This window comes from Mastigoproctus giganteus, chromosome 14, assembly GCF_048544385.1.
Source record: "Mastigoproctus giganteus isolate SK-2022 chromosome 14, ASM4854438v1, whole genome shotgun sequence".
NCBI lineage: Eukaryota > Metazoa > Arthropoda > Arachnida > Uropygi > Thelyphonidae > Mastigoproctus > Mastigoproctus giganteus.
This window is the reverse complement of record NC_143588.1, coordinates 99,166,211-99,192,273: the sequence shown is the minus strand read 5'-3', so window position 1 is coordinate 99,192,273 and position 26,063 is coordinate 99,166,211. Positions and strand designations below refer to the sequence as shown.

The following is a 26,063-nucleotide window of genomic DNA, read 5'->3' as shown; positions in this document are numbered from 1 at the left end:
GCGTGCGTGCGTGCTTCATGTGTATCATTATGCAAGACTCATGAAAAATTGCATTTAGCAGTCATGTTATGAGAAGAAGAGACTTATAACCATATTTACTTTTCATTTCTGTTAATCACAGAAAAAGAAACTCACTTAATTCAAGAAAATAAAAAAAGGCAAATGCACCTGAAATGTAACATACATAGCAAAACTTAAATTTATGTCCCTCTGTATGTTTGTGTGTATTATCTGAGAAAGAGCAAAGATGCAATCAACATTCACTTTACCTTTTGAAAGCCTTATACACCTTAATTCGGGAACCGCATAGATGCCTAGTTTCCAGATGCTTCCATCCACAAACTATCTTTCTTGCTAAGTCTATCTATCCTTTTGTTCCTCCAACAATTGCACTCCTTCCAGCAGATTTATATCCTTCATAAATGGGATTCTATCAGTATATAGGAATATATAGGAATTTTGCTAGCAGGAACAGAGAAGCGATATCTATCAGTATATAGGAATATATAGGAATTTTGCTAGCAGGAACAGAGAAGCGATATCACCGTATAAAGCAATGGTTAGGCCAAGCCTCGAGTACTTCATGGAGATCTGGGAGCCTCGCTTCAAGAAGGATGCAGATATGCTAGAACAGGTGCAGAGAAGAGAAACAAAAGGGTACTATAAATGTGAAAGACTTGAGTTCTGTAAATTGCACCATCTGGAAACTAGGCATCTGCAAGGTGACCTGACTGAAATAAGATTTTACTCTTACTTGCATGCTTTTTCTTACAAAAGCTTTTACTTCTTGTTTACATAAATTTCCATTGTGAATAAATAAAAACCAAACATAAAAAAAAAAGGTGGTCTGAATTCAAGAGGTTTTACTGTATATTCAAAATTCTGAACTGTCCTTTGAACACTTCAGTAATGACTACGCAAATTATACAAATTTTTTTTATCCCTACTTTTGTAACAAATATCTTATGTCTCTATGCTTAGTGCTAGAGATTAGCAATCTATGACAGGCCAAAGGCAGCACATATGACAATTACATTTAATCATCACCAAAAATGTGGCAAAGGCAGAGATATAGCATGCAACAATTTAATTTCAAAGTCCCCAGCCATACACAAGATGGTTCTAAGAGTGATCCAGTGATCATCTATCGATCTGTAGTTGATCGCTGAATATATTGGTCAACTGCAGACCTGTAAGTCAATAGTAAGTCAGGAAAATATTATGGAATATAGGATGCAGTGCAGGAGTCACTTTGATAGTAATGCTATAAGAGATTTACAACATAAGTTTGTTAAGGGAAGAGCTAATCTATCAATCTGGTAAGGTATAAAAAACTTGGTCTCAATATCCATGGCTAAAATTTAATGACCAGTGCTGACAGCCATGGAGTGTAAAATTTCATTCCAGTAAGCAAGCAGGTTAATACAATTGGCACCTGATCAGTTCTGACACACTTTTACTATGTGCTCCCATTAACTTATGAGTCATTTATGCTGTATATTGCAGCTGATTACTGGAAAGCTGGCAACCTGCCTTCTATGTGTTCATATCCTTACAGAAAAATAAAGCAAATTCTGAACTCCCCGTCCCCAACCCACTACAAGCACAAATGCTGTTGACCCAGGCAGACTGTCTAGGTTAGGGAACACTACATACAACAGTGAAATTGGCATGTTCACTTATGCAGAAAATATGATCCATATAAGCATGCATGCTAATTATACCCGATGTGGCAATATTCAGGGGATGCTGCCTTTTTCATTGCCCACTTTCCAATATCACTGGAATGGGCCACATTCTAAGGAGATGAGAATTTACAGAAGTATGGGCCATTCAGAACAATCCCAGACCAACTCAAGAGTTCCAGGTGAACCAAATCCTCCACTTGAACCTTCATACTGGCAAGACTTATAATGCCGGGTATGTGAAAATACTATGTTTAGTATTCCAAAAGGTGACTACTCAAGAGGGATTGAGTTATGGCATGAAAGCTACACAAAGGAATGGCTGACTTTAGTAACAGCAGACAATACTGTTATACAACTCTCATCACATAGTGCAATACCATCACTCTGCTTAATGGAGTCTTGAAGTCTTTATTAAGTAAAGTCTAGTAACTTCTGTCATGTCTTTTGAGATTATGACAGACATCATGGTGAGATCCAATATTTCTTATATTTCAAGAGTAGATCTAAAACAGTTTTGGCAGGCCAGGTGATAGATAGTACACTGGCCTAAGTAACATTTTAGGAAGTATCCAGATAAGCTGGATTTTGCTGTTTCGACTGGAAGAAAATCCAAGTAGTATGTAAGTGGGAAGGAATTACAAAGACTACAATATGTTAATGATTTCGGTATATCTTGTTTTGTGTACATCATATCTACACACATACATACTAATGGACGAACTTATCTTCAAAAAGAAATAAATCTCCCAAAAACTTAACCACTTATATTTGTGGAATTATTTAGGAAGTTTTTGGGAGATGTATTTTTTTTATGCATAGGTCCACTGTGATATTATTTGTAGCACATTTCCTGATCATCTTGTTGCTCCATTATGTTAGATTGATTCATTGTTTGGGGCTAAATCTCTTCAGAGGAGCACATAACAATGATGATATATGTGATTGATGGCCACTGAATTAATACCATAAAACACATGATATTTGTTCCAATATACTCAGGCTCTTGGGAGGGATTACTCCAAAATGATACTACCACTGTTGTTACCTCCATCATTCTCTCAATTCTACAAATAATTATTTTAACTTTATCCAATCTAATTTGCCTTTTTTAATGAAAACTCCATACACAAAAAGTATTAGATCGTGTAGCACCTTGTGCCTTGCATAAGTTGAAGATTGACAAGCCAGAAGAAGATACTTGTTGGCATTAGACTTGAATTTCTGTGGATTGTACTTTTCAGGAAATTCATGTGAAGAAAGGTTGTACCAGAAAAGGGAAGTTGAAGGGATAAATAAGGAAGAAGAAAAGCTGGTTCTGTTTGAAGTTGAACAGTAAATGGATGTTGATTGGTTGCAGCATGCATTCAGACTGGTTTAAAAGAGAGAGGGAAAATTATAGAAGCCAATTAAGAAGAACAGTGCCCAAGGAAGTATCTACATATAAGAAAAGGCATGCAGCAGCAATAGAACATCTATGAGACAGTGGAGACACTTTGTAAGAGGTGGGTCATTAATTAACCTAACAGCCCTCTTTCAAATGAAGTCTAGGAGCCTGAAAGAAGTTATAGGGGCATTACCCTAGATGTGAGAACAATATTCCATATTAGGGTGGATTTGAAATTTGTATAGAGCGAGTAGCTATTGGGAAGAAAGTAACACTGTGAGTGAAAGAAAAAACCCAGTTTCTTAGATGCAGCAGAAGGCAATATTTGTAATGTGCTTATACCAAGAGAGATCAGAAATCAGAGCCTAATGTTGTTGTTATTTGGTTTTTAGGAGCATTAGCAACTAAGGCCACATTGCTCTGGGATATGCAGTGGTCATTTCCTGACCTTTCCACATCCTCCGTATTTGGTGGTCATGGGCTCGAACCCCGGTCTAATCAAGAAGCGTGTGCTACGCACTGCTGCTCCTGCTCACCTGGCTATGGGGGCACCTCAGAGCCTATGAGAGATATGTGATCTTGTCTAAAAATCTTGAGTGTCATCAAAGATAAGCATAGGAGCAGTAGACTCCTTTGTGTGAGATATAAGACTGGACTGAGTTTTAGGATTGAAATTAACAAAGTTAACTTTGCCCCAATGGAGAATTACCTGGAGATCAGCATTTAGGAATCGGTGGTGGATATTTGAAAAGTTGAAGCTGTTTGTACAAGGCAAGATTTCTCAAATTGGAAAATGAGATGTAATGTGCTATCATCAGCAAAACTACGGATAGGATTTCCAGTTAGTGGAAGAAGGTTACTAATATAAGAGGAAAAGAGTGGGAGAAAAAAACCGAACCTTTGGGAACACCAGCATTAGGGAGAGGCTAGAATACAGAGTACCATCACCTGCAGGGAGTGGACAGAGAGAAAACTGGATACCTAATTGTAAAAAACAGTCAGCAATCCATAAGATGGAAGCTTATTTACAAGACATGATCAAAAGCCTTAGAAATGTCAAGAGAAACTGCTTGAGTTTCTCCAAACTTTTCCACTGAATTTGTGCTCGAGATAGTATTAGTATTAGTAATGGCCGCATGGTGCAAGAAAGCCTATGGCTTATGCTGCACCAGCCAAAAAAATATATATATATCAGAACAAAACAATGATAAAAACAAAAAAAATAATAATAATTAATAATAAAAAAAGGAAATTAAACCTATCATCCTATGCGCTTCCCTTACCCGAAGGTACTATCCAGATGACCTTTGAATTCCCCCAAACTGTCGGCCTCACTGTCGGAGATGGGCAACATAAAACAATATATCAAAAAAAGATCAACACTGACAGAATCCATACCATTGGCAATCATTGGTCAAATTTAAAGTACTTTAGGAGTTGCCAGTTAATGGATTTCTCCATTACTTTGGAAAGATTAGAAGTGCAATGGGACAATAATCGGACTGGAAGGATTTGTCACCCTTTTCAGGAACTGGCTGGATATGAGAAAATTTCCAAGTAGATGGAAAAACATTCGTGAAATACAAGAGTAAAAAAGTGACATGGAACGAGTAAGCTCAGGAACACAAGTTTTGAGAACAAGTGGAGAAATACCGTCAGCACATGGAGCTTTCTTGGCATCAAGACTGCTCTAAATTCTTCTGATATCCTTTTTTTTTGATAGAAGACCACAAGAGGCATTGAGTGAGGTGCACTGGGAATGGTAGGAGGTGATTTACCATTCCTAGTACACTCCATTCAGTTCCATTCTGCATTCTTGTAATGCCAAACAACTTGAGGCTGAGAATGGCCATGAGAAAAAGGTTCCATTGGAGAAGAGACCATCACCAAATTGTGATCTGAGGTGCCTAGAGAACCACTCACTTCAACTGTGTAATTTGAAGAATTGCTTGTGAGAAAAAGAACGAGTGTTGGGCGTGCGTGGTTAGGATTGCCAATTATTCTAGTAGGTAAATGAACAATCTGTGCAAGGTTATTAGTAATCACAAAAGCCTCAGCATTTCAGCCAACTGGGTTCATGTGATTAGAAAACTGGAGTTATGAACATTAAAATCACCAAGGAAAATTACCTCACTGTTAGGAAAGTTGGAGTGGAGAAAGTCAAGTTTCAAAGAAAGGAAGTCAAAGAGTTCCAAGTAATTAGAGCCAGGAAATTGACAAAAAGGCAAAAGATGAATTTGACAGAATGGAGCAGAGAGATTTTAAACCAGAGAAGACAGAAAAGAGGAGACTGCAAAGTGCTAAGTCTCAAACAGGGAATATCAGAGAAGTACTACCTTTGAAGCAAAAGGTATTGTACAGCAAACTATTATGTTGTTGTTGTTATTTGGTTTTTAGGAGCATTAGCAACTAAGGCCATATTGCTCAGGGTATATGTGGTGGTCATTCCCTGACCTTTCCGCATCCTCCGTATTTGGTGGCTCATGGGCTCGAACCCCGGTCTAATCAAGAAGCGTGTGCTACACACTGCTGCTCCTGTCCACCTGGCTATGGAGGCACCGCAAATAATTAGGACAACTGATAATTGGGATTCTGTCAGATTATTAAAATAACTGATAATTGGGATTCTGTCAGAAAAAGTGAGTGGGGCTAGGCAGACTGTAAGTGGAAATGGACATCTTTGCAATTGGAAATGAGACCACTTATATTTGTGAAATGGATGAGGAAGTTTTTAGGAAGTTTAAATCTTTTTGCAGATAAGTTTTTTTCTTAGTTTGACCTATTCATGATGTATTCATTGGTAAAGTAAATGTAGATGGGAGATATGTATAAAGTAATGAAATTTTTAGATATGAATACAAACAGCAACAATATACCCAGCTTCTTGATATAACATGGCCTGAACAATGCTCCCCCCCTGCATACACTACTTGGACTCCCTCTAGTCACTACCTGACAGAGCAGAAGCAGCTATATTATATACTAGCAGATCCAGATGCCTCCTAGAGAGTTATCAATAGGTTCAGTCCAGTGGAACATATAGTGGCCAGTCTGTGAACATTTTAGAGCTGTACCCTCGAAATGTAAGTAAGGAATATTGGATAACATCTATCATAACCTCAAAAGACATCAATCATACTGCCCAGTGGAAGAGATGGGATTGCAAGGGCTTTGCTCTGGGGAACTAAACATAGGTTTCACCACTTCAAGCCTCTAATAAGCAAAGTTGTGGTATTATATCGGTCAATGAGCATCACTTACCACCTAGTATCGCCAGGTAACAGAGGGATAGCATCCCTCTGTGTGTGGTGTGGACACCATACCTTGACCCTTGCTTATGTTGGTCAAAACTGGACAGTCACCTTCAGTACACTAGGTGCAGTTTTTTAGGACTTGCAAACAGGGATTATACACAGGAGATTTTAATGTTCAAAACCTTAGCTGGCTTCAATTTTCTAGCTATATGACCTTTCGACCTATGTCTATTTCGACCTAGATGACATAAATATATTGAGACTTTTGGTATTACTAATGCCCTCACACATTTACCTATGAGAATACGATCTAATCGCAAACCTCACACTCCTGATTGTTTCCTCACCAACAAGCCTTCAAAGTACAAGGTCAATATCAATTGTTTAGGTACCCTAGCTCATTATTTAGTAATGGTTTATTCTTCAATGGAGCCTCTGTCCGATTGCTATTTTCACCCTCATACTGCTGGGTATTAAAGATGTAAAACAATCCCCCAAATTTCTAGACTCTATCTAAATGATGACAGTTGCCTAATTAGTAATTTCTCAAAAACTCGCTCCATTCGTATCACGCAGACATTCAGTTTCTGCTGCATACCTTTTCTACAGATATTTCTGTACCATTCCACCTCTTTTTTTCGCAACCAGTCTAAACACATATCTCAACTGATCAATATTCATTCACAGTTTAACTCCAAACTCACTGAACACATTTTTCTTCTTTCTTAGTTATCTTTTTCTACTTCTGTCCTTTGAAAAAATCTCCTTGAAAATTACAATCTACAGAAATTTAAGTCCAATGTTAAAAACTAGTCTCCATCTTCTCGATACTTTTCACATTTGGGGTCACTATAACTTCAACAGAAACAAGTGGAAAGTGACAATTCCTTTCTCTACCTCCCAGCTTCCAAACCTCCATACACACCATAAGATTCCACAGTCTATTCCACAGACATCATATGGAATAGACAGAAGCAGCTCCTAGAATGGATTAGTCAGTGCCAAATTGGGTTTTAGCAGAGACCAGTGAGACAGGCAACTTCTCACAGCAGGACAGAGCACTGTTCCCATCCCTGTCAGATGACCACAGTCCAACCAACAGTTAGAGCACAACTGTTGCCAGGATACTAACAAGGAGAAAGAATCATTTTTCCCAGGCCTGTAGATCAATTAATCCAAAGTCAAGCATGCAAAGTCTTTGAGGTCCCTGAATGAGGTCAGTGATTTTGTGCTCTTTGTCTATTCAATCCACACAGCTGTAACCAGAGGCATAGCTAGGTTTTCGGTGCCCTTGGCAAATTCATGGCTACGTGCCTTTTTTTCGATAATTGGTAAAAATCATGATAAATAATAAGTACAGTGGGACCTCTATTTAACAAACTTCTTTATAGTGAATTTTTCTATTTAGAGATAAATGTTTTATTTTTACCGAATTTTTTTTAGAATTCACTAAATAGAATTTTATTGTTTACCGAATTTTTTTTTTACCGAATTTTTTTAGAATTTTTTAATTTCTTCGTTTTATGGAAACGAAAATTTTCCATATAACGACTGCATTACGAGACTTAACTGGGTACACATCGTTCGCACCCATGGCCTTCAAGCAAGCAATAGTGCTGTTGTTACACTCGAATTAAAAGATAAAGAGATTACCATCTGCAACTCAGTGGGACCCATAAAACCTATCCGTCTACCTGTCCCACATACCGAGAAGTCGAGCTGATCAACTACTTTCTGTGTATCCATAGCCAGTGGACAGACCAAGGTGTATTAAACATTCGGACATTAGGCTCTGGTCAACCTTCTATTGTAAGTACCCTGTTAGAGATTTAGAAGAGAGTGTTTTTCCTTTATCCCAACAAGCGGTCATCTGTTGTTTCGTGGAAGTGAAACGGCACCGTTTCAAAGCTATTGGCCTATCATCGAGCACAATATGAGATACAGAGGAAATGATGCCTTCCACGCTACTATCTTAGTTTTTTTGAGCTATCTATGGTGTATCCACACCAATATTATATAGATATAAAATTATTCTGAATTTCTAGAGATAAATAATTAGTGTGGTGTTTAATATGCGATTCCAGAGCATTTTTCATACCAACAATAAATTGGCTGACAAATTTTATCAAGTTTAAAAATACGCCACAATTTTTTTCTTCAGTATCGATATTACTAGCATGTCCACGAAATGCCAAATTATTTTCAGCACAGAACAATATACATTTCAATATATGACGCCATTTCGCTTCTTAGTGCTGCTTGTGCAGCGTCGTCAATTAGTCCACCTTTTTGAAGGCCCTTTTCTAATAATTTCCATTTTGTGAAATTGTTTGTGTTGTAATGAATTCTCATGAAAAAGAACGTTTGGATTAAATGTTTCCAATCCTTAAATCCATCTGAGCTGCAAAATGGAACATTATTTGTGCCAGATACAAATAAGAGGCACGGAAAACAAAACAATATATTGCATCTTTGTATTTGCAATAAAATAACTATTTCCTCTTTTTTTTTCTCTCAATACCTTCATTTTTGTATTTCCATGAATTATTGAAACATCGGCCATTAGTGACAGGATACGTATTTAAGACTATATGTTTGGGACCGTGTTGCACCATAAGAGATCTATCTTTGTGGGTATTAAAGTTCCATGTGGTTGGATCATTAAAATTCAGACTGACATGTTCCATGTTAATATTATTGCTGCCATCATTTTCTTCTGCCAACTGTTGGTTATTGTCCACACTTTCTAATTCTTTTAAAATAACTTAAACTGTATGAGCTTTTTCTTGGACTTCCATTTCAGTGGTAACATCACTTGTTTCATCTTCATTCGAATCATGTTCGTTTTCTTTGTCACTTTCAGGTTTGGAGTGGCTTATTGTAAGCCAGTTTTGTAAACTAGCAGAATGTTTTTTCTAATTTCCTCTTTATGCAGTCTTTCCACTTTTTTTCTTTGGTGGCATATCTAAAATTAATTTGGTCTTTATTGTTTTATTTAAATTATAAATTGCAATATTCACAATTACCTGTTTATATAGCAATCACAAAAACACTATAACTTATAACTTATTGAGTTTGTACACAATGTGCGAATTGTGAACTACTGTGCATTCGAGCATGCGCTGATAAAGCGATCGCCTGATTGATCCCTTCAAAGTTACATTCTGGACATCAAATAGAACTATGATACTATGCAGTATGTACTCAGATGTAAGAATGCATGCAGGCTTGAATCACCATGTGAAAATTAATTTTCACTCTCCTTGTGCTGTCGTCTTCATTCGACATCATCGAGGGGCGCCATTTCGTCAGCTAGCCTCGGGTGTCGAAATAGCTTGGCACTGTACTGGTGTGACCTGTCAGTGGCGCCCTTGGCACCTGCCCCAATGCCAAGGCGTTCCTACGCCACTGGCTGTAACTCTCAATACCTTTCAATGAAAGTGTTTGCTTTGATTTCACCATTGAAAATTTCAGAAATATTTATTAATTATCACTCAAACAGTAAAATGCAAGACTAAGTCAATTGTGTTCTCAATAATTATATGTATATACTGAAAACAAGAATTTAAATTCAGCAGCATCTCTTGTACAATTATTGAGGCATGTGCTCTTTATACTTTCTGGCTTTGCATCATGAAAGAGTCTGACTGGCATCTAATTTTTGAAGTGTGCAAGTTTTTCAAATTACATTTAGCCGTCAGCCAATATAAGGGAGATAATAATCAAATTTTCCACATAAGAGGGGATAAAAAAATGTCTTAAAGTGATGCAAGGTGTTTTATTTTCAAAAAATAATTAAAAATATGTTTTTAATATAAAACAATAGACTTTTCATAGTTTGTGTTCATAACAGATTGAAAATAAAAGTGGCACTAAAAAAGTGAAAAATTCTGAATTATTTCTTGCCAATTTTTTAAGGTTATAAATGGGGTAACTCTACTCCATTAACTAGGTATATGTGTAAGAAACAGAAAAATTGAATGGTGAATTGAAATATTAACACCTGAATGTTCACATTCAATTGTTAACAGCTGGTAGCCATAGTTTTCCTTCTTTGTTTTTAGTGTTCACTGTGTATTTACTCTTTGCCAGAAACAAGTGTTTATTTGTGACATTAACATCTCGAAAAGGCCTTTCTGATGAAGAAATTGATTTACTTTTATCCAATAGTGAGAATGTTATTTTTATTAATAATAATATAAAGGGTGTTTCAATTAAAAGGCCTTACAAATTAGATCCCAACGATATCTTGTAGCACTGATGAAGAAATTGATGACGACCTGTCAACCAATGCTGGTGTGCAAGATTGGAGACCAAGCAAGGTAAATGATGTTTCATTTGATTGTTTTGAAAACAAACCTCCATATTTTCAGTTTTTTTTTTTTTTTTTTTTTACTGATTCTTTGAAGAAATTTTGAATAAAACAAATAATTATGCCAATAAAAATAAGTAATAAGGAGGTCTGTTTTTGGAATATCTGATTGTTCAATATGGTGTGACTGGGTTTCAGTTTCAATAAATTAATTATACAATTTTTTTCCTTTTTTTTGGATGATTATTAACATGGGACTAAATGAAAAAACTTCTATAATTGAAGAAAATAGAAGCAGTGGAAGAAAACAACAGTTTTTAGTATTGTGAGACATGCTACAGTAAAGTAGAATTGCATCCTGGTGAATGTTTCAAGAAATACTACACACTAAAATCATATAAATAATAAATATTTAAAATGTCTGAAATGTTTTTTTTTTTTAATGTTTTATCAATCACTTTTTATATAACAGTAAAACTCAAAAACTCAAAATGTAAACTCAAAAATAAATAGTTTGAAGAGCTCATATTCAGTATTCATTTTTTTTTTTTTTTGGTTTTCGTGCAGGACTGAAACAGGAAGAGAGCAGAAACAACGCTGAACCCCAAAAAGGTTAAACTTATATTCATAATAATAATATAAAGGGTGTTTCAATTAAAAGGCGCCAGGGTTTATTTGCTTATTTTTAGGTTTAGACTATGTGTAACCTGAACCTTTTTTGTCATATCTGGGCTGAAATTTTTGAATATGATGTTAAAATTGGATCAAGTGTTAACTGTTTAGATTTTACATTTTATAAATTTAAATTTTGCATAAGAAACTACTTTTTTCTCAAAGGGAAAGTTGTTCCCTATCCTTTGTTAATCCAAAGACATCATCAGTGTACTTCTTATACAAGCATACACCATTTTACTAGGAAGAAGTTAAAATATATAATAATATTAACAACACAACAGTCAGAACCGGCCCCAGGTCTATCAGCACCCGGTGCAAGATTTTTTTGTGCGCCCTCTCCAACTTCCTATTAAGTTTATGCATTATATTTTTACTATTAACTGAAAAATTAACTGAAAGCCATTGGCCTGCATGGCTACAGGCCCCGTGGGAAACACCAGTGTCCCGAGGGGCCCATTTCTCGTGAGTTGAGTGGCACTTTTATTCATTTGAATGCACGATAACTGAAATGCAAACTTTTCCGAATTGCTTGAATCGGAATGTAAGATTGACTTCATATTGCGACTTTTGGAAGATTGCGACTTGAGATTTACAACAAATCAGTTAATTGGGGGGGAGGCATTTTGTACCCCCTAAATTTTGGCACCCTGTGCACTCACATTGCTCGATCTCCCCTGAAGCTGACAACAGTTGTAGTGTGGTGACACAACACAACCTGCAAAATACATATGTACCAAAATGCAAATCAGATACAATCAGTGTAGTTTTTTTTTTTTTTTTTTATGTTCATTTCAGAAGTACAGTGATGAAGTTTTTAGGCTAAACTGAGGACAGGAAACACCTTTCTCCATTGATGAAAACTAGATGATTAGTCAAAATTTTAATTTAGAGATTGTAGAATCTAAACAGTAATACTTTGTCTGATTTTAAGTGGGTCCAAATCACTTATATAAGTGAGTTGGACCCAGTTATATTTAGGTTAAGTGAAATGGACAAATTTAATATTTAATCATATGAAACTATTTGTAGAAGAATAAGAAAAATTTACCTCAATATGAAAAGTAGAACACTTTCACTTCTACAAATATTGATATCAATGTAGAACTTATTGAGCATCATAGCTCTGTTATATTCTATCAAATTACATATTTTAAATTCTTGTTGAATATTTCATTCACTTCCTTTCTCTCCAGGCAAAAAAAAAAAAAAAAACAGAAGTGTTCTACATACCATACTGTGGGAAATTTTTCTTATTCTTTACAAATACTGATATCAACATAGAACATATTATCATATCATATGAAACAAAAGCTTATCACATGAATATAATAAAATCATGATTCCATTTATATAAAATATAAAATATAAATAAAATTTACTTTCTAAAGTAAATAGAGTAAATTTCCTCTATATAGTCACTTAGATTTTAAAGTTTTGAATATCAGAAGGACATGAGAAGGTATGTGAAATTACATAGTTTGTTTCTAAAGGCCATGCTAAATGAGCTTTCTAAATGATGTGTGAAACATGCAGCATCTTACATGCTGGAATATATTTCTATGCAGCATTCTAAAACAAATGCTATTAAGTTTGATTTGATTTGATTTGGATTTTATTGGCGCATTAGCAACTAAGGCTATAATGCGCCAAGCTATTAAGTTGGACAGCATTTCTTTTGGTGTGCACGAGAGAACACTGCATGTGATGTTCTAACTGCACGTGCTAATACAATTTTTGAAACTAGATGGGTTGTCAGCACACTTTCTCAACTGAGTAGTAAAGTGCTATTGTATTAACTAGTTACAAATCCCTCCCATCCAAGTATCATCCCATTGCACTTACTTCTACTCTTTCTAAAGTAATGGAGTAATCAATTAACCACCAACTCTCAAACTATCTAGAAACCTTCCATATGATCAACGATCGCTAGTATGGATTCTGTCAGTGTCGATCCACTAGTGATATTCTGGTTTATGTTACCATCTATCGAAAAATTCAATGGAAAAGTTTGGTGAAACTCAAGCAGTTGCATTTAGGCTTTTGATCGTGCTTGGCATAAAAGACTTCTAAATAAGCTTCCATCTTATGGTTTGCCAACTGTTTTTTTGTAATTGGGTATCAAATTTTCTCTGGCTTCTAACTTCTCCACTAATGCTGGTGTTCCCCAAGGTTCTGTTCTTTCTCCCACTCTTTTCCTCTTGTATATTAATGACCTTCTTCTAATGACCAAAAATTCTATCCATAGTTTTTCTAATGATAGCACATTGTATTCCACCTTCCTTGTTTGACGGTTTGAGAAACCTTGCCTTGCACAAACAGCTTCAACTTCTCAACTATCCACTACCAATTCCTTAAATGCTAATCTCCATATAATTTTCTAGTGGGGTAAAGATAACTTAGTTGATTTCAATCCTTTTAAAACTCAGACCTGTCTTATATCTCGCAAAAAAAAAAAAAAAAGAAAAAAAAAGATTTTTCTGCTCCTATGCTTATCTTTGATGACATTCTGATCTCTAGGCAAGATCATATATCTCCATTGGGTATTACCCTGACTTCTAATCTCTTTCGGCATAAGCACATTACAAACTTCCTCGGCATCTAAAAAAATTAGGTTTTCTCTTTTGTTCTTGGTGTTACTTTTCTTCCAAACAGCTGTTCACTCTGCCTTACCATGGAATATTGTTCCCACATCTGGGGCCGTGCCCCCAAAACTTCTCTCAGGCTTCTAGATTCTACTCAAAAGAGGGCAGTGAAGTTAATTAATGTCTGTTAATTAATAAATGTTCTGTTTCTGCTGCATGCTTTTTCTATAGATACCTCCATGGGAATTTTTCTTCTGAATTGGCTTCTATAATTCCAGCTCTTTCTTCCAAACCAATCAACCAGTCAACATCCTTTTACTGTCCAATTACAAACTCAGGGAACCAACTTTTCTTCTTCCTCATTTATTCATTCAACTTCCATTTTCTGGAATAACCTTCCTTCAAAATTACAATCTACAGAATTCCAAGTCTAATGTCAACAAATATCTTCTTTCACCTTTTCAACTTTCAACCCATGCATGGTACTAAGTAATATAGGTTCTAATACCTCTCATGTTTAGGGTTTTCATAAAAAAAAAAAGAAAAAAAAAACGTTTGATGCTGAAAAATTTAAAAATTTTTGGCATTTACTTTTCTGTATGCTATTTATTTAGTATTTCATTAATTATTATTTTATACAATAAAATAAAAATAGATAAAACTATTAGGTAGAGAGTCATGATTCTTTAAATTAACTATACAAAGTTCCAGAGCTCCAAAATTATACAATAGCTACTATATTACCAGTTTTATTTATTTTTAAGGCTGATAATTGATTTTTTATTTTTTATTGACTTAAATTGGTATATTAATTTATTTTATAGAAGTGCTTTATATTCCTAGTAATGATACTTAGTTTAGTTTGAACTTAGATAGAGATTTTGCAGGTTATTACTTAGTATTGGTAAGGGTATCTAATTCACATGTTGGGCAAGTTTTGCAGCTCCTGAGAATGCTAAGTTTTTAATTATATTAGCCATTCTATTGACTTAACTGTCATATTAAATTATTTTATATACATAGCTTATAGACCTAGTCAAGCTCGTGGTTTATTTTGAATTTAGATAGCGCAATTTTGAGAGTAATTAATACCTAGTGTCCGTAGATTTACTATTCGTAACTTGATGCCATTGTTATATGATACGACGTATACCCCAAACTAGATAGCATAAGGTTTAACATAAAACTAGATAGTGAGTATAGTAGTATCAATTAATCAGTAAAATTTACTAACTTATTAAATTTCATTGTCAATTAAATTGTACTTTTTTAAGTAAATACTTGTTCTTGTTGTTATTTGGTTTTTAGGAGCATTAGCAACTAAGGCCATATTGCTCCGGGAATATGCAGTGGTCATTCCCTGACCTTTCCGCATCCTCCGTATTTGGTGGTGACGGGCTCAAACCCCAGTCTAATCAAGAAGCGTGTGCTACGCACTGCTGCTCCTTCCCACCTGGCTATGGAGGCACCCCTAACTAAATACATATAACGACCTAGTTTTTACAAACGTAACATTATAAATTAATACATATAACTTGACAGGAGATAAGAAAGTCATATAACGTAACTCGGAGATAATATTTGATATCGAAATACATATATATAGCGTTATAACTGCATTGGGATATAAGTTTAGGGTTATATTTTGTATTGGAATTTTATTTGAAATTGAATAGAAATCATGATTAACTCCAGAGCAGCAAAGCAAAGGCTCAAACTAATGGGAGTGCTGTGGCTCACGGGAAAACTGAGGAAGCGGTTGTCCTCTGAATCACAGCCTTTTGAAATGCACTGCTTGTTTGATGTTTGTGTAGCAATCAGGAACGGGACATGATATTGCCAAGGGGAATGTCTCTGTGTGTGCACGATGTAAGGAGCGTGAGGAAATTAAGCGCCAACTCAGCGTTTTTATAGGCCTATGTGAGAGCTTGAAGGACAGGGTTTTTTTTTTTTTTTGTTAGTTATTGGCGTATTGGCTTCTGTGGCCATAATGCACCTCCTAAGTTTTTGCATTTTACTGTGATCCAAGCCCGAGGCGGGATTCGAACCCGTGACCTTTGGGTTGCCAGGCAGGCACTTTACCCACCTAGCTAACCCGGCGGCTGAGGGGCCCATCAAGCTCTCAGCTGCCCACATCAATGTCAGAGCTTGCACTTGAACATCATGCAAACAGCGGCAACCCCCAAGGCAGAATGCACTGGTCCCAAAGGAACTAGTAAGGGGAAGTCTTGTCTGACCAATTTGATTGGATACTATGATGTGGTAACAAAGGAACTGGATGCAAAGAATAATTTTGATATCATATATATGGATCTTAGAAAGGCTTTTGATCCTGTTGCACACGGAAGACTGCTGCACAAATTGGAGCAGAGTGGCACTGGGAGCAAATTGCTGATATGGATAAAGGAATGGTTGAGTGGGAGAAGACAGAGTGGTAATCAATCGACACTGCTCTTTGGGGACTAATGTTATTAGCGGAGTCCCCCAGGGTTCAGTATTGGGTCCATTGTTTTCTGTATTTATTAATGACATTGATGATAGTATATCAGGCTTAATGTCCAAGTTTGCAGACGACACGAAGATCAGCAGGGTTGTTAATAACAGTACGCTGATGTAACAGAAAAGTTGAGCAGGGCTGAGAGGTGGTAAATGAACTTTAACATTGATAAATGTAAAGTACTGCACATGGGAAGCAGTAACCCGAGAGTAATGTATCAACTGTGGCAACTATGTGGTACTACGCTGACAGTGTTAGAGAGGAAAAAGGAGCTGGGAGTAATTGTGCAGGCAGATATGAAGTTTTCTGAGCAGTGCAGATGGTCTGCAAGAGTAGCTCATGGTGTCTTGTCAATGATATACAGGAATTTTTCTAGCAGGGAGGTGATTATCCCCTTATATAAGGCAATGGTCAGGCCACACCTTAAGTACTGTATACAAGTCTGGAGGCCTCATTTTAAGAAGGATGCAGAGCTGTTGAAACAAGTACAGAGAAGGGCAACAAGATTAGTGAATGTAACAAAGGGTTGCTCTTACGAAGTTTTGCAAATTACAGTGTCTGGAGACTAGGCACCTGGAATGGTTTGAGCATGCTCAATGCTGATGGGATTCATTCTCTTCCTCAGAATAATCACCTGAGAGAGCATAAATTGAAATTGAGGAAAGACGGTTGTAGGATAGATGTTCAGAAGTTTGCCTTTATGGAAGTTTGCTGGAACAAACTTCCATCTGTCGTTGCAGAAATTAATAGCTTAAACAGATTCAAGGCAGAACTTGACAAACATTTGGAGCGAGTGGATAGGTGAAATGAGAATGGTGTGTGGTTTTTTTTTTTTTTTTTGGCTGATAAGCTTGCTTTCTTGCATCATGTGCCTTTGCTAATGATAATGCTAATAAACCGACCCTTCTGAAACATGTTAAATAGTTAAGAATGAACAAACTGCCTTCTTAAAGACCACAAAGCAGTATATACGAGTGATGCACTTTCTTTGAACGCCAGTATAAACTGGCGTTCAAAGAAAGTGCATCACCCCTTAAAATTGTAAATGTCGTCCGAATAACGTAAGTATATGGCAATATTTCTTACAGATTGCATCAGATAAGATTGATATTCATAGTTGATGATGTAATATTGCATCAGCTGTTACTTTCAGCTGTATAAGGACACTCTGCAAGAGTTGCAGTCATTCCTTGCTTGTGTCAAGATGGCAAATTATATGCAGTTGATGCCACGAAGAAAGAATGCTACTGTTGCTTTACACAAGGAAGGATGTTCTTCCCATCATATTGCTTATAGAGTGTCTTGTAATCAGTTGACAGTGAGTAATTTGTTTCCAAACTCAAGAATACTGGTTCTGCTGATAGGAAAAAAGGAACCGGATGCAAACAAGTGTCTATGCCAAAACAGGACAGTGATTTGAGGCGCTTATGCTTTAAAAACTGTAAAGCTTCTGTCTGAGCTGAAAAGAGAATGGGAAGAACATACAGGAGTGGTAGCAAGTGCAGTAACAGTCAGAAGACACCTCTTCAAAAATGGACTTGTAGCCTATTGTCCTAAGAAGCCCCTCCTCACACAAAAAATGAAAGAGGCCCAATTAATTTGGTGTAAGGAGCATGTCAAATGGTTCCCTGAGCAGCAGAAGTAAGTTATTTTCTTGGATGAGAAGAAATTCAACCTGCATGGCTCTGATGAGAGACAAATGATTTGCAGTAGACGTGGTGAAGAATACCATCCAGATTGTATGGTGTCTGCAGTGAAATTCCCTACCAGCCAAATGATATTGGGGTGCATCCCATATCGCGGAGTAGGTCACCTGCAGTTTATAAAAGGTCCCGTAAATGCAAATAGATACCTGGCTATACTGGAAGGCAAACTGCTGCCGACCATTTCAACCAGCCAAGTAACTGATAATTTTGATATCATATATTTGGATTTCAGGAAAGCTTTTGACACTGTTGCGCATGGAAGACTATTATACAAATTGGAGCAAAATGGTATTAAGGGTAAGTTGCTACAATGGATAAAAGGATGGTTAAGTGCGAGAAGACAGAGGGTGGTAATCAATGGGTGCTGCTCTTCTTGGACTAATGTTATTAGTGGAGTCCCACAGGGTTCGGTGTTAGGTCCACTGTTGTTTGTATATTTATCAATGATATTGATGAAGGTATATCAGGCTTAGTGTCGAAGTTTGCAGGTGATACAAGGGTTGGCAGGGTTGTTAATGACAGTAATGGCAGTGTGCTACTGCAACAGGATCTAGATAATTTGGGCAGATGGGCTAAGAAGTGGCAACTGAAGTTTAACCTTGACAAATGCAAAGTACTGCATATGGGTAGAAGTAACCCCAGAGAAACGTACCAACTGTGTGGTCCTACACTTAAGGTGGTAGAAAATGAAAAAGACCTGGGAGTAATTGTGCAGTCAGATATGAAGTTCTCTGAGCAATGCAGACAGGCTGCCAGGGCAGGTCATGGGGTTTTGTCAATGATATATAGGAATTTTGCTAGCAGGGAAAAGGAGGCGATTATCCCTCTGTATAAGGCAATGGTCAGGCCACGCCTTGAGTACTGCGTACAGGTCTGGAGGCCTCATTTTAGGAAGGATGTAGATTTACTTGAGCATGTACAGAGAAGGGCAACAAGATTGGTGAGGGGAATGAAGATATCCTCTTACCAAGAGAGGTTTAAGTTCTGCAAATTGCAGTGGCTGGAGACTAGGCACCTGTGCAGTGATCTGATTGAGGTATATAAGGCCTTGAATGGGTTGAGCACGCTGAATTCTGATGGGATCCTTCCACTTGTTCAGATTACGAACCTAAGGGGGCATAAATTCAAATTAAGAAAAGACAGATGTAGAATAGATGTGCGGAAATTTGCCTTTAGCCAGTGGGTGGTTAATTGCTGGAACAAACTTCCATCTGTTGTTGTGGAAGTTGATAGGTTGAATAAATTTAAGGAGGAACTGGACAGGCATTTGGAGAGAATGGTGTGATTTTTTTTTTTTTTTTTTTTTTTTTTGGCTGATGCTGCATAAGCTCATACATTTGCTTTCTTGCATCACATGCCACTACTACTACTACTGCATCTTTCAGGATGACTCTGCTCCTTGTCATCGGGTGAAAAGTGTAAGTAGACACTTCTGTAGTTACTTTAGCTTTATTTCTGCATTAGAGGTTCAACAGTAATGTGTTTACATTTGTTACAGGTGAAAAAATGGTTGAAAGAATGGTCCATTACAACTGTTAGCTGGCCAGGAAACAGCCCAGACCTGAATCCTATAGAGAACTATTGGCATCGTGTGGAATCTGCAGTTGCCAGAAAGAAACCAAAGAACTCTTCGTGAACTTCAGTTGATTGAAACTATCAGTTGATTATCTTCAGAAATTGATTTTGTCAATGCCTCAACAGTGTACTGCTGTCATCAGGGCCAGAGGCAGTTCAACTGAATATTAATTTGCACCTGGTGAACTTTTCATTTTGTTTTCCATTTAAAATGATAAATTGAAGCAAACTGAGGGCTTCTGATAACATTTCAGCCATAATTGTTGTGTTTACCAAAACTGTTGTATAAAGGTTGCAAATGCTCATTTTGGAATAATTTGAGAGCACCTATCAAATATTACTTAGCTTTGCCTTAACAATTAATAAATATATTTTGTTTATATTTTTATTTGTGATGCTAGTCATTAAAGTAACATACCACTGCGAAAAATTGCCAGAAATGTGAAATTTCTAGGTAATGCACTTTCTTTGAACACCAGTGTATTTGTTGAATTTACATCAGGTAGTCACATAAAGTCTGAGTCTAAGGTCTGAGTTTGAATCATCTCACATACTGGGAGGGGGGGCTTTCAAATAGCCTCTTCAATCGGGGATGTTGTTGTTGTTGGACGATTTCAGCCAGAGGAGGTGGGGTTTTCCCACTGCAAAACCCCACCACCGCCGTGACGGGACTAATTGTATGTCTATCATTGCTGCAATTAAAGATTCTATTCTAAAATGTCCCATTTTTTGGCCTAAACAACATGCATATTGGCCAGTGAATGCATAGTTTCACAGAAGTAGTACATAATGGCACAAATACAATCTAAATTGCTAATGCACCTAAAAACCAAAACGACTTTATGAGTTTTCTTGATGTTGCACTACTTTCAAACAAATGGCTAATCTACCATTTATTTAAATGATGGGGGACTATTATGATAACCTCTTTCAGGACTTGCTGATCCTTTGTCAGACAGCAGGTGATTTCTTAAAAAAAAAAAAAAACCATAACAAAAAAAAAGTCATTTGTTTTACACTGGTAGAATGACAGGGTAACTCACTGTGAAAGCAAAAGTTTCTTCTGCTGTAAGCAATGTATTAACTAGGTGATTTAAATTGCATTAGCAGAGCAAAAATGATTTATGCTTACAAGAAACAGTAAACAAATCAATGTTATACCTGTTTGCAAAATACTCTCACATACTGATATACAATAATATAAAAAGAATTTTTCGGGTTACTTTTCATTCATTAAAGTTTATATAAGAAAAAAAATAAAAAGAGCACACAGAATGCTGCTAAGCATGGTCCTTTCGATATGATTTCTCTTTTATGATTTTATTAACATTAGCCGTGGCAAATAATGCAAGGAAGCAAGTTTATACATCAGCTAAAAAAAAAAAAACCCTCCCATTTCGCCTATTTATTCCCTCCAATAGTTTGCCTACTTCTTCCTTGAATTTATTTAAGCTATAAAAATTTCCACAACAATAGATGAAAGTTTGTTCCAGCAATCAACCACCAGCTGGCTAAAGGCAACTTGTGTACATCTATTCTGCAACCATCCTTCATCCTTCATCCTGAATTTGAATTTGTGCTCCCTCATGTGTGTGGTCCGAGCAAGAGGAAGAATCCCATTAGCACTGAGCCTGCTCAATCAGATTACCTCACACTTGCCTAGTCTCCAGATGCTGCTTTGTTGGTTATTAGGAGCATTAGCAACTAAGGCCATATTGCTCCGGGATATGCGGTGGTCATTCCTTGACCTTTCCGCATCCTCCGTATTTGGTGGTGACGGGCTCGAACCCCGGTCTAATCAAGAAGCGTGTGCTGCGCACTGCTGCTCCTTCCCACCTGGCTACGGAGGCGCCCCAGATGCTGCAATTTGCATAACTGAAGCCTTTCTTGGTATGAGCACACTATTGTTCCCCCCTCACCAATCTCATTGCCCTTCTCTGTACTCGTTCCAGCAGCTCCATATCCTTCCTAAAATGAGGCCTCCAGACCTGTATACAGTAGATGTAGCCTGACAACTGCTTTATACAGTGGGTTAATCATTATCCCTGCTAGCAAAATTCCTGTATATCATTGACAAAACCCCATAAGCTGTCCTGGCAGCCTGTCTGCATTGCTAGATCTTCATATCTGACTGACCAATTATCCCCAGGTATTTTCATTTTCCACTACTCTGAGTGCAGTACCACACAGTTGATACATGACTTTGGGGTTGGTGCTACCTATATGCAATACTTGCATTTATCAATGTTAAACTTCAATTACCATTTCTCAGCTCATCTACCTAACTTTTCTAGATTCTGTTGCAGTAGCATACTGTCATTAACCACCCTTCCAACCTTTGTATCATCTGCAAACTTGAGCATTAAGCCTGATATGCCTTCATCAATATCCTTGATGCAATTATTGTTGTAAATAAATGCAAGGTGCTGACACAACTGAAATCCATTTAGAGACTCACAAAAATGCCCGTGCAGTTTGGATGGTGTGTTTCCGTTACACCCACCTATTTTCACATAATTTCCATACAGAACGCATGCTACACACAATGTTTTGAATGTTCATGTAGCATTATCCTAAGTGTTTGGGATAGACGTGAAACAAAGGCAGACAGCATTAATATATAATGACAATTACTGGCTTAACCAATCAGTCCTGTTTTTTTTTTTTTTTAAACCTCTGATGGCAGCTTGCATGCCAGGTATTTTTCAAAATTAAGATAATCATTTAAACAAAAAAATTTCAGAGATTTTATTTATGAAATAATAATACTTTTTTTTTTTGTAAAGGTTAAGTGAGTAAGGATTTAAATTATATACAAAAGGACAGTATTTTACTGAAAACAAAAATATAAAAAGTATGAGATTCAACTTCATGTTGAATTCTGATTCATTTTGCACAGATTATAACACGACTTGACATTATATTCAAAATGTCTGAAACCTTTTCTAATGAAGAACTACCAAAGTCTACTTTTTCACTAAAAGTCTGATTCATTCCTTGACTGCATGCAAAATGTAACTAAATCTTTCACCAGTCTGCTTGCTATTCTGAAATGCAACCTCCACTCACAACTTGTTTATAAATTTTAAACACAAATGCATGTATCAATTTTTCCAAGGCCTGCTTTTGAGAGTAGAATTCCTTCCCTTCAAAATATATAATCATTTTTGCTCAGCAGTTAGAACAAGTAATGCCAGTGTTCCTCGGATATGAATACTAGAGTGTACTATCGTAGAAACAAGTTCATAGGTATCTTTTTAAAAATTATGGATTTCAATTCATCATTTTAATACACTGTTTAAATGCAAGTTTTCTTTATTAAGTTGAAACAACTGTTCCACAAACTGATTACTTATGTAACAGAGTATTTGTTCAAAATTGTTTATACTTATTTTTATTATTAAAATGAAACTTTAACTACAGAATGTAATTAGAATACAGCAAATGAAAAGAAAACTTTACATTTTTAATTAACCATTCTTACCTCATAGAAGACTGGATTTCCAGCCATATCAAAAATATTGACTCTGACCTCTTGGTCTTTAACATTTACCCTGAAATAAACAACATTTATTCATTATATGATTAAAAAAAAAATAGCTGATTAAAGTTCTTTAACTCTTTTGCAAGTGAGTTTCTGCACAGTGTGTACGTAGAATTAAATTTTTTTGAGAAATTTGTAAATGTTGAAAAACTAAGCTTATAAATACTTAAGTATTTTTTCCTATTGTAATTTTATAGTTGAATGCTACAATGAGATTACTGTCAAAAATACAATCAAAATCTCATTTTAAAAATTTTTTTAAAAATTGCAAAAAATGTATTAAATAATTGTATTTTATAATATTTTAATGCTGATATGATCACCATTCTAGTTTGAGGCATCATGCAGTTTGGTTGTGCATAATGTTTACTTCAAAGTAATTCAGACTTTAGCTGTGTGCCTGTGTCTGCCAGTCACATTATGTTTGAATGTCATATTTGTTTTGTTCTATGCATTATTTTGTGACCCCCCCCCATCACAAATGGTGCAATCCCTGTCATTTTTTTCTGGATCTGCCACTGCATATATACATATTTGATTCAATTTCATCAACTTCTGGATCTGTCATTGAATGAAATTTTCTGGAATTTCATCAATTTCAGCTTGTGTAAGCTCACATCATCTCAAATCTTGTTGAAACGGCATCAAAGCCAATTTTTAAACAACTGTAAATATAAAAACAGCTATTATTACTTGCAAACACAGTTGATAGATAGCAGCATATCTCTGCAGAGCTTCAAAAATAATTTGTTGATTCTACATTGATTTCATAATTCATTGATGCTACACCGAAAGAACCTTCAAAATGCACATATATATATGCATAATCCTTTGGGCCCTCACATGAAAAAAATTATGTTTGCATGTACTGTGTGTGTGCATACCAACAAAATGATTAAATTATTTTTAATGAAAATTAAAAGCATACAAAAATTAGCTTAAAATATAATAAATTAATTTAGTAAATTAATATAGCATTTGGCTTTTCCTATTCCTAAAGATCATATACCTTGTACTGCAGATTTAACACAGATTTCCATTGCCTCTTTGCATTAAAGGAACTAAGCAAACCATTAGCCATAATTATGAGAGCATCCTTGGACTCAAGGTAAATCCCCACACACTGGAGATGTGAAAAAATATCCCCAATTCACAAAGGAGGATCAAAGGGTGACATGAGTAATTACAGACCAATTAATAGAGACAGGGGTGTACGCTTACATCCCCTCTTTGAAACCGTTGTTCTTGAGCGAGATGAATGGTTTCAGCTAACATGCTCCCAAGCCGGTTCCGGTGTATAATTGGGAAATTCCAGCCATATTCCCAAGGAACCATGTGACGAGTGCCATGGATCTACTATTTAAGGATGCGCCACACAGCAGAAATATGCTGTTGAGAAAGGAGACCACTGTCTCCGAAAGCTACAGTTGTTACATTATTTTATTATATTTTATTTACTGTTTTTATCGCTTTTATCATCATATTTTATTTTACATATATTTTTTTATTTTATTGTAAATTAAATCACATCAGTTTTAGACTACTATATATTTTATTTTATTTTATTTCATTTCATTTCATTTATACGCTTGTAATTTTATTGTATTTTATTGTAAATAAAGTGTTTTAGTTGCAGATTGAAATTTGTTTATTTGAATACCGGCTGGTGTAAAGTCTAATTGCTCAATATTCACTAGTGTTATTTGTATTTCATACAAGTGAAGATAAGGATGACGGTACCTCAATTATCAGTTGAGAACTACTCATCTCACTTGTCCTAATTATTCACTCTATGATTCCCTCTGCTAAAGTTGGCACATGTCTGCTTTCATATTCCTTATCGGTGACTTCTTAATCTGGATTTTGTTGCTTTGATATCCACTGGCTTAAAATCTCTTTGTCCATTCTGTAAAACTCATTTATTACTTCTACTGTTCTTCTAACTCTCCCAATCACTCAGAACTTTGACACTTAAATGTTTTCCAATTTAACTTTCTTACCAGTAAAGTAATTTTTTCAGGCGATTTTAATATTTACAACTCCAACTAGTTCCAGTTTTATAGTTACACAGAGCTAGCTAGTAAAGATATCAAGACTTTTACCATTACTAATGACTCCAGTAATGATAATTTGTTCATTTACCTAGTAGGATACCAGATAAGCACACATCCGACACTCGATCTTTTCTCACCAACAATCCTTCAAGGTACACAGTTGTTTGTTATCCTCAGGTCAGTGGTTCCCAAACTACTGAGATCTACGGACCGGACCCCCTTCAAATATCAAAAAAAAGTTTACGGACACCCTATATATATATACATATATATGTATACATATATATAAATACATATATTTCTGTGTGTGTATATATGTATGAACACTGGGTTTTCTGAAAAGAAAATTCAGTTTTATATTTAAAAAAAACTCAACTTTATTCTTATTTTTACATAAATATATACAGTCAGTCCTCGTATAGCACGACAGTTGTGTTCCTAGAAACCCTTGTGCAATGCAAAATCATGCAATATAAATAACAGGCCCAATGGGAAAAATAGGGTTAGGTGCCAACCACCCAGGATTGAACACACATTTGTAACCAAATCATTACCAAACACAATAAATAATCGTAATAAAATATGTAAGTATTTTATTACGATTTAGTGGATTTTATTACACTTTGAGTTGTTCCTGCTATGAAAGTTGTTTTTATTTTCTCTGCATTCTTTCTAATTCTGGGCGTTGTCTCATTTAGGCCTGTAACATGTGCAATATCACATGTTCTTTCATTTCACTCAAAGTGTTTCACAATTTCATATTTTTTTCTCTAACAGAGGTGGACTGGCCAT

The 26,063-nt window shown here is 36.0% G+C and overlaps 1 protein-coding gene across 1 annotated transcript in view; it reads right to left on the bottom strand.

The window, feature by feature from the left end:
• LOC150075429 (dnaJ homolog subfamily C member 27-like) overlaps positions 1-26,063 on the bottom strand; it is a 56,478-nt gene that overhangs the window by 19,817 nt on the left and 10,598 nt on the right. Inside the window, exon 3 of the mRNA XM_090388485.1 lies at positions 23,158-23,227. Within this exon, the coding sequence (XP_090244611.1) occupies positions 23,158-23,227 (70 nt within the window). The remainder of the gene's footprint in view (positions 1-23,157; positions 23,228-26,063) is intronic.